The sequence below is a fragment of the Ambystoma mexicanum genome, chromosome 4q (genome assembly GCF_040938575.1).
Source record: "Ambystoma mexicanum isolate Mex_15411 chromosome 4q, UKY_AmexF1_1, whole genome shotgun sequence".
In the NCBI taxonomy this organism is placed as follows: domain Eukaryota; kingdom Metazoa; phylum Chordata; class Amphibia; order Caudata; family Ambystomatidae; genus Ambystoma; species Ambystoma mexicanum.
Genome location: NC_090928.1, coordinates 1,009,719,281 through 1,009,734,039, shown reverse-complemented (window position 1 = coordinate 1,009,734,039; position 14,759 = coordinate 1,009,719,281). Strand labels below are relative to the sequence as shown.

The 14,759-nt window shown below is 43.5% G+C and overlaps 1 protein-coding gene across 1 annotated transcript in view; it reads left to right on the top strand.

Annotated features, from left to right (window-relative positions):
• USH2A (usherin) overlaps nt 1-14,759 on the top strand; it is a 4,817,015-nt gene that overhangs the window by 634,328 nt on the left and 4,167,928 nt on the right. Inside the window, exon 13 of the mRNA XM_069608572.1 lies at nt 5,549-6,190. Coding sequence (XP_069464673.1) covers nt 5,549-6,190 — 642 coding nt within the window. The remainder of the gene's footprint in view (nt 1-5,548; nt 6,191-14,759) is intronic.

The window sequence follows — 14,759 nt, the reverse complement described above, 5'->3', positions numbered from 1 at the left end:
GTTCCGGCACGTTTTAAAATGTGCAGCCAATATTTACATTAACAATGCTGTTATTTTTGTGTTTTTGACAATTTTACACAGTAAGTTGTGAATCTTTTTCAAATGTGTCTTTGTTCCTTGTTAAGCAACACATGGTTGTTTGTCTCCACCTCCTTCTATCTCCCTGCAGTTCAGCAGCAGTCTCCTCCCAGTTCCTCCTGGGCCCAGGCCATTTATGACTCTTCAAACTTCGCATTTCCTATTAGCTGGAGGATGTCCATTGTTCCTTCCCACTGCAGCCAAATTTCTCCTCCCATCCTATAATCATTGCTTAGGTGTGATTTCCTGGTGGAGGGGAGCTGGAGCTGGAAGGGAGAGGCCCTGCCTCTGTGGGGGAATCTGTGATACTGGTTTGGTTGCTTTTAGTCAGGCTTAAATTCAAATGTTAATTCTGTTGCATTTTTTCTTTGCTTAAAACAAACTTGTAATTTCAAAACAAGCAGCTAGAACACTTATTCCAGATTCTAAACCAAGGGATTAAACAGTTACAACATAGGTTACTCTCAGTAAGGCCACTTAGATTTCAAACATTTGATTTCAGTTTGTACAAGTTTAAGTTTGTCAAGCAGGCTTCTGAAAGCTGTTATTCAGGCGGCCAAGGGTACTGCACCCATATTTTGACAGATTACACAGGCAGGCAAATTTTGCTGTGGATGTTTTTATGACAAATTCAGCTTTTCAGGATATTGTAAGTACACAATGATTTCTTGAACCAAGTGAATGGTAGCACCCAGCAAGAATATTGGATGTTTGAGGGTGTTTTGTACCGGCATTCTGGAGTTTCAGCAACCAAGAAAAAAGGATTTAAAAGCAAGATTTTGGATTTCTTTCAGCAATGCACCGCTTTTCCCTCTGTGCTCCATTTTCCCTTGTTGGGCAGCCCAGTGACATGTTTCAGGGGTGAGATCTCTGTTCCACCACTGACAACATGCATGGTAGATTTGGCAGCCATCTTTTTGTGCTGCAAAGTGTGATTTTCAAAGGTTTTGGCGCGCACAAGGGTTTTGCGGCCATTTTGATGTTTCTGGCACCATCAGATCACAGGGATGCCGCATGGCAGAGCAAAAGTGGGTCAAGACATCCCACAGACCCCCCCCTATCGACTTAAGTTTGACCGCCCATCAAGGGGACGTCGGGAGATTGGGATGTTCTTTCTTTCTTTTTGGTCCAGATGGAGAAAGTCATCTGCTTCTCGCATCAGTGCTGGATCAACAAGTTCTCCTCGCCAGTTCCGGATGGAAGTATGGAGCGATACTCCGGCCCCCTTGGGTCTTTCCTCCCGGTCCCCGAGTGGTCCTCCTTGGTGCTTAGAATCCTTGGTTTGCATGCTATGAGGCAGAACAGAGCATGGTTATGAACATTTCCCCACCATTATTCATGTAGTTGGGCAGATGCATACATTTGATTTGGGCTCGTTCTTTCTCCCACCCACCCTCTGCTCCTTGGGTTGCAGACTTTCGGGGGCAGGAGATTTTGGTTCCAGTTCCTGGGTTTCCAGGGGCTTCCCACAAGTGGGTAAGGAAGCTTCCTCCACTGCTTTGCACCCCCCTTCCCCTTGTGCCTCCTCCGTGGGAACTGGTGGGTTATTGGGGTTCTTCCCCCGTCATTGTTCTGGAGCACCAGACCCTGGATTTGAGGAGTTCTGAGGCGCTATGCTCCTCTTAGGGTTCTGTTGAGCCCTCAGCATGCGACCCAGATCCTGTGCCATGTTCTGGACCTGGCGCTCTAGTTGGGACACCCGCTCTGGCTGGTACAGGGTCCTCAAGTCTCCCCTGGGTTGATCCCAGGAAGGGTAACTATCCCTTCTCGCAAAACACCCCTGGTTGGGGAAGCTTTGGTACCCCTCCACCCTTGGCCTCCCCTCTCCGGGATTGGGCTGTCTGGGCTCAGGAAAGTGGGGAAAGAAGGATGGGTTGTTTTGGCAATTGAAATTTGGAGGGTACCTGGGAAAGAAATTTCATCCGGCATTTGGGGAATTACTGCCCTCCAGGGGAAAGTGAGGAGGGAAGTTCCCTGGGTTTCCTGCAGTCTGGTTGCCCCCCCCCCTTGGGCTGGAGGAGTCCACACATAACCCAGGATGGGTCTATTTCCTCTTGTAGAGTGGGCTGATGTAGTCAGCGGAGTTAGGGGTCCCATTTGTGGGGTTACCTCCCAGGCTCCCTGTTTGGGATTGGCCCGAGGGCCTTCTGGGTTTGGGGTTGTTTGGATTCTGTGCAGGAAGGTTTATAGGCCCCCCATCTCTAGATCTAAAATGGGGGCAACCTTCACCACGCCACCTTAGCAGCAGCAGGGGTGTTGGTTGTTTTGGGGCTTTTGCTACTATTTTTATTTTACAACAGCTTCTGCACTTCATAGATGCGCGTTGCTTGTTCAATGACCCAGTCTAGTGATCTTTTCTCGTGAAAGTCCCTCACTAGCTGGGTCATAATATACTTAGGTAGAGCATGAAAGAAGGTGTTCACAAATTGTTTACTGTCAGTGCGCACCCTTCTAGTGGTCTGCACAAAGGCGCGTCTTAATTCCTGAACAAATTCTTTTGGGGCCTGGTCTTCCCCACATTGTAAGTTTTATAGGCTGTCTTGCGGGCCTCTTGAGGGTTCCTATGAATGGAAAAATGTTTCAGGATGACCGCCCTATAGGTCGACCATCTGGAATGGTCCTGATCCTCCAGCTGGAGTACTCAGGAGAAAATATCCACTTTACAAACTGAATACAGCGTTGGCTGTCCTTCAGATGGAAAGTTTCCATCATCTGTTCAAATAACTCAAGGTGCTCCCAAACTGAATATTTAGCATTCTTGTGGTATGGTGTGATGACGCTCCTAATAGCTTTTATTTGTTTCAGAGGATAAATTATTGTTTATACGGGATTGTTTATGATGTGGGTTTATGAGGCCTAGAGTCCACCCCTAGCCTCTTAAACACAAATCTACTTTTGGTACAATATATATTTCCACATGTGCAACCTCTATAACAACCATATATACAGATTACATATTTTGTGTAGCAGATAATCCTCCAAACCCCGTCGCTGTAAATTCTTGTGTCTGCTTTTTACAGAATTTTGCCCTTTTTATCCGGAACACAATGTCCAATTTCGGAGCAAATTTCTACAAATGTGCACATTGAACATGGGCATAAGTGTTTGAAGTTTCATGCTTCTATCAAAAACACATTTTGTGTAATATCACATTTTCCGCTCACTGTAGGCAATGCTCCCATTATAAGGGTGCACCATGCTTTCAGCCCGGCTGCGGGCATGGCACTCCTTCTCCCCATGGGAGCTCCGAGCTGATAGACCCTGCCAGCAGCAATGACTGGGCGAGTCATGCGTCTCCTCCAATTAATCTATTTGATCACTGTGCCGCCCATAATTCTACCGATGAAAATGGCGAAAACCATTACGGCATGGCACAGTGATCAGATAGACCACTGTAGCCCACATCTCCCCACCCCACTCCCCCCCTGTTCACTTACCTTTAACGGCATCACACACAGAAGTGTGCTGCTGACTTCCCTCGATCCCTGCAGTGTCAGTTCCCACCCACTTACGTGGGTTGGCGCTGGCATTGCAGAGTCCTTTTTTTTTCTTTCTTTTTTACACTTTTGTGTCCCTCGCTCTCCATTTAATGGAAGCGGGGGACACTCTTGCAACCCCGACCCGGAAAATGCCCAATGGGTGAGTGACACTTTACTCCCCTGGTTCATAAAAAAGGGATAGTGACGCAGCAGAGAAGGAACAGCAATTGAGATGAAGGAGGCAACAAGGAGACAATGCGGCTGAAGATTCGAGGGAAAGGGGTGCTGAGTAAGTGGGCCACTTCCTTGGGTTGGCTGGACCCAGGTGATAGGCTGTGCCAGAGAAAGCCAGTTGTTGGAGGGGTCTGATGCATGGAAGTTGCAGTGGGAAGATGGCAGAGGTTGCAGTGGGTAGATGGTAAAGAATACAATCCAGAGCAACACCCGTAGAGTAAGGGATACTGCAGATGATTCCAGGAGAGCAGTGAGGACGACTGTGAGGAGAGCTGGAAAAATGTGACTCATAACTATAGATCAGAACAGTGTACTGCTGCTGACATAGAAAGACGGCAGGAAACTCACTGACTCAGACTTAACCTTCATGTTGGGAAATTAAATCAAAACAGTATGCATAACATTTTTTTCAGTGGGAGAAAGTGGACACTGAATTCAAGTACCAAATTGTCTTGAAATATCAGTTAGAGAAGCAGTAACCAGGTTTTGAATTCTGGGAACTGTAGTTTAAATTAGTCTGAAAGAAAGTGTACTTGTAGCTTATTTGAAATCCTTTGGCCATTTCGCCACACAGGCTTCCACAATCTTTTTTTTTAGACAATTGCAGTTTGTAACATTATTGGTCAGATTACACGTTTCCAAAACAAAAAATGAAATGCGATTGTTATAGTAACGGACAGGTGGTTATTTTCGAAGTAGCTGTGGGGTGCAAGTTTTGCTGAAAAACAAAAATAAATCCATTCCTGTCTAATGTATTGCACCGTGCAATGTTGTATGATTTGCGACATCCAGCAGAGGCAGAGTAAAACGTGCAATTCTGGTATCCCCATCACTTTTCCCACTAATCGTCACCTGCAGCTGATTTTGATGCGGGTGGAGATGCTTTTGCTTTTTATGGAATCTGCATGTTTTTGCACCTGTGCTTGGAATCCCAATCCTTCCTGCCACATTGAAACCCACTTTGCTAGCTTCGATTTATACCATTTGTAAGGCTCGTATATTTCCTCTTGAGAGCACTCTCAGCCTCCACCCAGGATATGATTTCATCCTCGTCACCTTTGAGTGGAGCAGCCTAAAACACCAGCACACAACTATGTTCTTCTAACCTGCCTACTCCCCATACAGCTCAAGTCGTTTGGACAAAAGCCATCATTCTCACTTTCATGACTACTAAGTGACTGATATATTGACTTGAACTGCCATACCCGTCCACCCCACTCCTCGCTACCAATTTATTGCCACCACCTACTCAATATGCAATATGCACCACACCTCTTTGCCACCTTTTGGTAAGATCCCGAACACATACAGCAACACAAAATATATCCATCCTGGTAGAATAATCCAATTGCCGCACAGCAGAATATTCACATTTCCCATCGAAAGCTGTGCATCCTTTGGTCTTTAAACTCGGCAGTGTACCATAGAAATAACATACCTAGGGCCTGATTCATGGAACTTTTAGCGTGGTACAAAGGGACTTTGCACTGGCGCACAGTCACTCTGCACTGCCCACAAACACCCCAATTCACAGAGCGGTGGAAAGTGTATTTTTGCAGTGCAAAGTCACTTTGCACCGAGCTAAAAGTTTCATGAATCAGGCCTCTAGTGTACATGTGTATTTATGTGACAAACATGATGGTCTATGCAATTATGTTGAATGTCTGATATACGTTTTCGCTTCCATTCTTGATCTCACGTATTACAAGCAACGTATCATTGCTAATGAGTCATTTTCTGCACATATGTCTTTTCAGGGCTGAAATGCGATCGTTGCAATTTTGGATATAAACTTGTCAGCGTTCCCGAGGGCGAGGCATGCACGTCTTGTCAGTGTAACCTCAATGGTTCTCTCAACCAATTCTGCAATCCCTTCAGTGGACAATGTCATTGCAAAGCAGAAGTCAAGGGACTTCAGTGTGACACCTGTGCTGACCACTTCTTTGGCCTCAATGCCAGTGGCTGTACATTTTGTGACTGCAGTCCGGAAGGGTCTGCACCTGGGTCTCTGTGTGACAGCAGTACAGGGAAATGCATCTGTAAACCTAATTTTGGAGGAAGGCGATGCCATGATTGTGTTAATGGATTCTACAAAGTACACCAGAATAGCTCCTTTGCCTGTCTGCCCTGCCATTGTGACAAGGCAGGTACACTGGATGGCTTCCTACTATGTAACCATTCAACGGGACAATGTCTTTGCAAGGTTGGGGTCACTGGGCTAAGGTGCAACCAATGCCTGCCCCACATGTACAATCTCACTGCAGGAAACATTCATGGATGCCAGGACTGTGGCTGCGACACTGGTGGGACTGATGCAGACACAACTTGCGACCAAGTGACTGGACAGTGTGGGTGTCTTCCAAGCCGACAAGGAAGACGGTGTGATCAGTGTAAACCAGGTGAGGATTCATGACACTAATTTACTAACAATAATACTTTCTGGGGAAATGGATGATTTGATGGTTTGGCACTGAGCTACAGTGCCTCCCCACACTGCTGAATAAATGTGAAACTGTGTCATAAGGAGTGAAATATATTTACAATGTTTTCAAGAGTCAATGTTAAATACTGTTATCGTTCGTGGATTCATAACAGATATGTTAGCTCCTCAAAAAAACAGACCATTATAATGGACTAGACATGTGATTTACAATCTTTGTAGAGATGTATTTATTTATTTAATTTGTTTTTTTTATAAAACGCCTAATGCCGTACCTGAGTTTGGTTTCTAAGTACAGATCTGGGATTTGAACCTCTGTTACTCTGTGTGGTCTTGCTTCCAAGACCAGCGCGTTGCCCCAGTGCTACCCTCCACCAAGTTTGGGTGGGCACTGAATCTGAATGAAACTTCTACCCTCATGAGCATTGTCATTACAGCCCGGCGGCAGCTTCTGTACTCAGAAAATGATGGCTTCCTTTGCTCTTAATTGGGGACATTTAGGTATTATTGAAACTCATGACTTTAAAGTCACAGAATAATCTTGGGTAGTTTACTTTTCGGTTGTTACTCGGCAGTGAGGGAGATCACCAGTGCTTAATTTGTAAAAAGAATAAGTGCCAGGTCTCAAATATTTTATAACACGCCCATGACACATAAGGAAGGGCAGCTCCCAGCATACTGTTGCCGCCATCCATGGCTGCTCCCAATGCTGTCAAGATATAAGAGGTTCAAGCTGCAACTCCTACCAGCTTAGTGTGGTTGATGGATGTACTCACTACGGCAGGTGTGTGATTCACAAATACCAATGGACATAAACATAAAATAACATACTTGTTGTGTCTTGACATGAGACAAATATCTTTAAATGCGATCATCATTTACATTTTGCCCTCATTCTGTAGGTGTTTATTATGTGACTGACAGTTAAAATAATATAGTTACCAAAACAACACATCATAATCAAATCAAACTGAGTCTGAGACAGTAAGTGCCAGGGCTCCGAAAGAAGTGCCAGGGCTGAGCCCTGGGAAACAGCCCTACCAATTAGACAATTAGAATGCTTTGGATGGAAGTATTCAAAGGAAGGACCCCATAAAATATGCAAGAGTGTTGGGGCTAAATGGTGGATTTCAATGCATATTTTCCAACTGGCTAAATAGCCATACATTTTACCAGTAGCCTTCAGTGAACATACTAAATTAGTTCAATAAGCTCTCCCCTCATATCCATGAACATTTAACCTGAGAAACAAGCTGTATGAGCCCATCAAAAACCTATGCACCCAGAAGACAGTTTGAATGTGCACACGTGAACGTTTTAGGAATTGCCAGAGCAGTGACTGGGGAGGGGGAGCAGGTTCGCCGCTAGCCAGTGGATGTTGGGAACAGGGGAGGTATGTGGAGGGTCTCATGATCACTTGGCCCTGGAACCCAGCACATGTCATGAACAGTCACATTGCTGCATCAGAGGCCAGTCAGAGAGGCTCAATCCTTACACACCTAACTGCCCCCATACTTTCCATAGCAGATCATCCCGTGAAACTTGAAGCCTTACACCTTAACATTTAAGAAAAGGAAACTGAAAAAGCACCTACCAGCTATGATAATTTATGACCCACTATATAAGGAAAAAAAATGAATATAACACTTTTCATGGTGATAACATATCCAGGGGGAAATGCATTTCCCATGCTCATAATAGAAATAGAAAGAAGACCCGTTTCCCGACACAGATCCTTTAGGCCTGGAAAAAACCTTGGAGATCATAACGGAATTTGCCTGTTGCAAAAAAATAAAAAAATAAAAATAATAATAATGTTGGAAATTACTTCTCACCGTCTTTTCGGCCATCTGGTAAAAAGTCAGCGTTGCACTGTTACCAAAAAAAATAAAAATACACTGTAGTTTCATCTCTCAAGAAACATGCAGCATACATCTGTGATTGGTTACATTGTTTGGGGATTAAATTTACTTTGCATAAAATGCATGGGCAATTTGTGAAAGTGGGTGTGTGCATTACAGGAAACATTAGAGATGCTGTGGTTTTAATATGCCATCCAATAGCTTAGGCAGAGGTTACAAATAAAGCTTAAATTCCATCACGTTTTTATTTTTTTTAAATGTACTCGTTTTGAATACTTTTGTGGTCTGTTATAATAAATGTGGAGCCCATGCTTCCTTCCCTTGGTACGTTTTTGTCCCCTGTGCCATCTGACCCACTGACATTCGGTAGCAGGCACTTAATCAGAGAGCAGGTTGTGACAAGGCGCAGGAGTCGTGTCAAGAGTTCCTGCGCCAGTGACCCAACTTTGTCCTTGAAAACCAGAGGCGAGTGATTGCACACGGAGACCGCACTTCCAAGTGTGCTTCCTCTGAAAAGCAATGCATGCTCCCTTAATGCAAAGAAAGATACTAATCTGCAGCGTGTTCACTTGGGAGAGCATAGGCACAGTGAAACGAATTCAAATTAGGTAGGATGCTGCGAGTCATTGCCTAGAATAATTTGCACAAATCAATCGTAGGAATTAGACACATATTAACACATGCATTATTCTAAAACAGAAACCTTTCCCCTTCTGTGTAGGAATGGGCAAAGATAATTGTTCAACACTTAAATGTAGCAGATTTTAACACAATTTCTTTTTAGCTCATGAATTGGGAATCATCTCAATTTTCAACCCATAAAACAGTATTTTATGTTTGCATTTATTTACAGCGCACATAAGCCGTAGGTATCTAGGCTCTAGTTTCATTGTGGAAGGGCAGGTTATTTATAACAGACTTTTTTTTTTTTTTTATGCAGCGGTCTGGGATTCAAACCTCTGTTTGCTCAGCAAGGTCTCCCTTCCAAAACCTGCGCTTTGCCACAGAGCTATCCTCCCGTCTCAGGATAGAATGCTGTCCATAATCCTGTATCCACCAGAAAAGAATTCCTGATTATATTGTCGCTATATATATTTTATTTTGATTTATTAATCCGATTCACCATATACAATCAGAACAAAATTGTTTTACTTACCTTTCCAGCGTGGGCAAATGAATCTGGTCAAACCCCAAATCGGCACAATTTTCACCGTATTCGGGTAATGCGGTCCATCTTTGCCGGTGACATGTTGCTGTAAACATTGGGTTGAACAGGTCAGGCCTGTTCCTGTCAGCGCATGTTCTAAGCAAACAAAACTTACAGTTAATTGAAGAGGATAGAACCTTTCTTTCCAGGGATGCTCAAAAAAGCTAATTGTATACATTACTAATGGTCTGTACCTGGCTGTTTCGTCAAGATAGAAAGCTAAATGTTTGTTTTAAGCTGACAAAAATTATAATCTTTAACAAAAAATAAGTGCCGAATTCACAAAATGCAATGCAAATAAAAAGTGTGCCGATGATGTTTTTCTTCATTTGCCTTCATTTACGAAATGTGCAGGTCAACATATATACACACCACCATACACAAAGGTGGTCTGCACATTTCCTTGAGGCTGTGCTTGCTCTGGCCAGCCAAGTACATAGATTAATGTGTGGCACAAGTTTGGCGCCCGCATGGATGCTGGGAGTGCATTGCATCAAGATGGGGCCATAAAGGCCCTGTCATTGTGAAATGTGTAAACAATATTTCTACCTTTGTTGGAAGGATAGGTATGTAGTTGGAACAAGAGTGGCTCATGCCACTTCTGATCCACACTTACAATACAAAAGAATGAATGGTGCAGAAATGAGGCACAGATGAACATGTTTCTTCTCTGCACATTTTAATGTGCATCCCATTTCTTAATTTGGGATGCATGTTAAAATGGGCAGAAATGCCCCCTTTTTTGTGCACATGTTCAAAGGGAACGACAAGGGGAATTTGAAGGGGTGCATCAATGATGCACATCTTTGAGGGCACACGTGATGAGATGCACTAGCACATCTCATCACTTGCCCATAGAAATGTTTTGAGGATAGGCCTCATACTGTAGGTATTTTATGTGTTTTCTCCAGGTATAGAGCTCATAACGTAGTAATCCTACCTAACTAAATGGTATTCCTTCAAGGAACGTCAGTGTGTGCTTGCTTAAGATGTGACCAGCACAGCATTACTGGCCTTTTTGAGGTCATTGAACACAACCATGGGATCTTCCTATAATTATGTAAATACTACCAGTAGTCCTCATGAAAGTAAACTCATCAGGATGAAACTTCATGCACCCCTAATCCCTGACATACTCTTTCCTAGTCCTATGGCCTTATCAGAGTGCCATGAGGTTATGCATGCATTTCCTATATTGTAATATTATACATCTCAGTAATACTCAGTGTTGACTACTGGATGATGAAATGCAAACCTAGACAAGCCTGGCATGTGCATGATTCTGTTGATCTGACATACAATCTAATAACTAACCACTTCAGCATTACTAGTTTGATCAACTTCAGAAAGATGAAAGGCTGAGTTCTTCCTAACTCAAATTCAAAACTAGGGCCTGCAGGTCATACATAGATCTCTGAGGTAGGTGTATTGATATACTATGATAGCTTACTGCAGAGTTGAATATGCTGTCTCACTTAAATGTCATTCTCATATGCACAAGACTAACACCCAAAATCCTACTTGACCTCTCCCTTTACCCTAGTCTTCCTCTCCCTTCCTAGGGAATTGTCAATGATTTGTATGTATGTTTTTCCTATTAATCAGCCCAAACCTGTCATATCTACTTCCAAAGATCCCTTATGATGTAATGGTGATTTGTGTGATAGCGGTTTAGATAACATTCCATGGGAAATTGCAAACCTTACAGAATCACACTACGAAATTGAAGCAAGGCAAGGGATTGCTTAGAAGTATGTTCGACCAGGCTTGCTAATGTGCTTGAAGTCCTAGCTGTCTCAAAATTTAAATCTACATTGCAACCCATATAAAAAATCCTGCATCTTATTCAGATTGTTCAATACGATGTATTATAGGGCGGAAGGTAAAACAGAGCTACATAGGAAATGGAAAAAAATGAATTGCTAATAACTTTTGATTCTTGTAACAGAGTTTGCTGACATTTTGCAAAATAATAGTTTGTTACACCTCCCTCCCTCCACTTCCCCCCACCCTCATACTGGACAGAGTCAGAATGATTCTTTGAAAAATAAAACCTATATTAAGAAAACAAAAAAAACACAGTTCCTAGCCTACTCCCCAATTCATTTTCCAATGTACAAAAAAGGTCAATTTTGGCCAGACCGCACAGCTTAAACTGCTGGATGGATTTGGACCAGGTCCAAAACGAATTGGGCACGAAGCATTGACTTGTGATCCTTTTGTGGTTGCAGGGTTATTCCATCCAGCACTTTTTAAAAGATTTGATGGAGAAGGGGATGCCCTCTTCTCCAAAATAAATAGCTATATCTCTGGTAAATTGAGAAGAATCTGGGTGTATAGAAATGAAACAGCTGGCATCTATTTCTGTTCTCAATGCGAGAGATAACTGCACTTATTACCCAGGTTATAGCCAAGGATATCGGAAAATGAAACTCAGAAAACGGCTTTTGCAGGTCAAACAACTTGCAAATGCCATCAGGCTAGAGGAGGGGGAGGCAAGAGGACACCAAGTGAAATGCGGGAGTTGTAGGCAGGGCTAGGGACCAAGTTTGCAACACGAGGCTCAAACATTTTTCCCATACCCTTGTCTATAACCTGGGGTATAGCAGTGAATAGCCGAAATCACAAAGCAAACTGCGTCACAGAAACACAGAGTGTTGTGGGGGGAATGGGAGTCAACAAGGGAGGTGAGGAGGTCTTCAGAGGAGTGGGGGGAGCTGGCACAGATGAAAGGGGCACCCAGTGAGGGACTAGGGGTATAAAAAAGCATCTATTTTTCCGATATTCACGGCTATATAACTACAGATTCTCAAGGGTATCTGTAGTCCATACTAAAATAGGCATCCAGGACTTCTGTTCATGCAGTAACCAGGACCAACCTTGTTTAGCTTCAAAGTAAGGAAGGATCTGTCCACTCAGGCATTGTGGCTAATAAATTAGTACAATTTAGACGACCAGTTAGAGCAACATGGCCTGAGGGGGCAGTTCCTTTCCTCACTTTGAAGCTATGTAGGGTCGGTCCCGTTTACTGCACAGATGAGAGACAGTCCACAGACCCACATTGATTTCTTAGTTTTAAGTATCTCATTACACACTACGAAAGCACATTACATCTGCATTGTTTTTTTTTAAACTGTGCTACTGTCAGTCCTTGAAGCATTGCACTCTAAATCTGTAAAGAGTAGCTATATCTGGGTAAGGAGCTGCTTATAAATGGATAAATGCAACTCCAGCTTGCATGTGCAAGGCAAACTAGAATAACGTTTTGTTTTATATTACAGGGCCTGCAGTAGTGGCACGGTAGTTATGGTTAAGTTGCTCAAATCAGAGAAAGAACACTTGTAGTTGGCTTACAATTTGGTGCCTTTCAGCAAATCCTCACCAAACTGTGCAAAGACAGTATATGGCTACCTTGGAATGAAAATGTGAAGTTTGGTGCGGTTTGGTCCAAGGGGGGCAAAGTTATAGGGGGCCCCACATTTTTTAAATCTTCATAGACACAAAGGAAAATAAATGTTGCTTATGCCGACAGCCCAAACCGCTGTACGGATTTTCAACAAACTAGTAACGAGGAGCAGTGGCTTGGTCCTGAAAGTGTCCAGTAGTTTTTTTTTTTTTTTTTTTTTAATGGCCTAAAGTAGGTAAACCAATGTGTGATATCTGGGTCCGGTCCGCTGACTCATTTCCTGATTTGGAGTCCGTGGATGCTGTTAGGGAGATTTATTATTTTTATGCTTCATCCCCTCTCCTAGTGAGACCACCAGCACTTTTTTCTGGACTTCCGCCCCTTTTTATTTCAATCTTGAATGACTGGAGCCTATTTCCACTCATTCATTCTTATGGGTTCAGTCTTTTCGAACTCTATTATTTGCATTCTACCTGTACTATTGAGTCTGTCAGCTCCATAGCTCTTAAAGCCATCTGTGGTTTTACTATGGCAGCAAAGAGCTCCTTATTCCTTTTTTCTATATCCTCAAGTAACTACAGTTCTTAAGGATAGAGAGATACTTTGTGTCTCTCCCAAAACTCTATAGTCTGAGTGAGTGCCAAAGGGATACCTAATATACCCCTTCTCTCTGTTTCTGTGACTTTTCAGTCACATAGACAATCACCTAGCTATGGCTGGTGACAGTGGATGTGTTCTATCAACTATTGTGTAGTTTTTATACTGCAGGCTATGTCCATTGCCCGGTAGTGCACACTAGGGGCTCCCAAGTGCCAATTTAGGGCCTCCCTTCTTTTTTCACCATTACTAGTGTGGTTGTTCTTTGATAGCCCTTCTTCTACCATTCTGAGAGGGGCAGGTCAGTGTGTGTGCTTTGCCTTTGGCGAGAACCCCTAGGTGACCCCCCAAGCCCCTAGGCTCCAGAGTGTCTGGGCAGGCAAGAAGTGGTGAAGGAGTTTTCCACCCCGTTCCCTTTGTTTGTCAGAGTGCCCGAATAAGACTTAGCTCCAACAGCCAAACACTCCTTCTATAAAATGCTTAGAGATATTGCAGAGGAGTGTGTGCTGAAAATGAATAAAAGGGAAGGCTTCTGGAGTGAAAAGCAAGTAAACCACTAGAAACTGAATTAACTGAAGAAGAGGATGACCAGAGACGACTGCAGACCCTTTGTAACACCATTTAGGTACCACTTCTGCACAGACTCTATTTTCAGTGTGACTGAAGAGCTCCAAAGTGGATGACTCCTTTCCTTTTACAAACTTTGAATTGAGTCATCTCCCAAGGTACTAGGAGTTTTCAGAGCTGCAGAACCCCAATATCAGGAGACCTGCTACCCAATTTGAGATTATCATCGTGGAAAGGCTGAATCCATATAAATCTTTGCTGAACTCGTAAGGACACTCCAGAGATCTGATCTAACTCACCCAGACTCCCTCATCAGAGTTTGGGACTGCAGGAAGTGAAGAAGAATGACGGGAAATCTGTTTCATTTGTTACTGCTGCAGAAACAGGTTCCAAAACCGCAGAGTAACCCAAGAAGTTGCTGCAAGTCATGCCCCACGACGTCCCTCGAGACTGCTGCTGAGAGACCCCATCCATTGTCCTGCCTTCAGTCATCATACCAAGGAATCCAGAGGTCGGGTCCAGAGATGCAACATCGCACAGCATCCAGCACAAAAATGTTCTTCTAATGTAAGGTACTGTGGGAGAAAGGTATTGCTTACCTGATTCCAAGAAGTCACTGCAGAGCGTTGGAGTGCACCGATAGGTGTTCAGGCTCACGCCCTCTTGCCTCTGACTCAAGCCGATGCTTGTGTCCCTTCATCGAGCCCTTTTTCAGGTCTCCCTTGTTAGTTGTTAACTTGCTGCTTCTATAATACTAGAGACTGGAAGAAATTCTCAGGAACTCTTCGTATTGTGCTGCTTGCCAACACTTTGTGCCCTCTCCAAAACGCCTTTAGCAATGGTTGTGTTTTTGGACTTAAAAGACTTACTGGACAAAGAAACCCTCTCT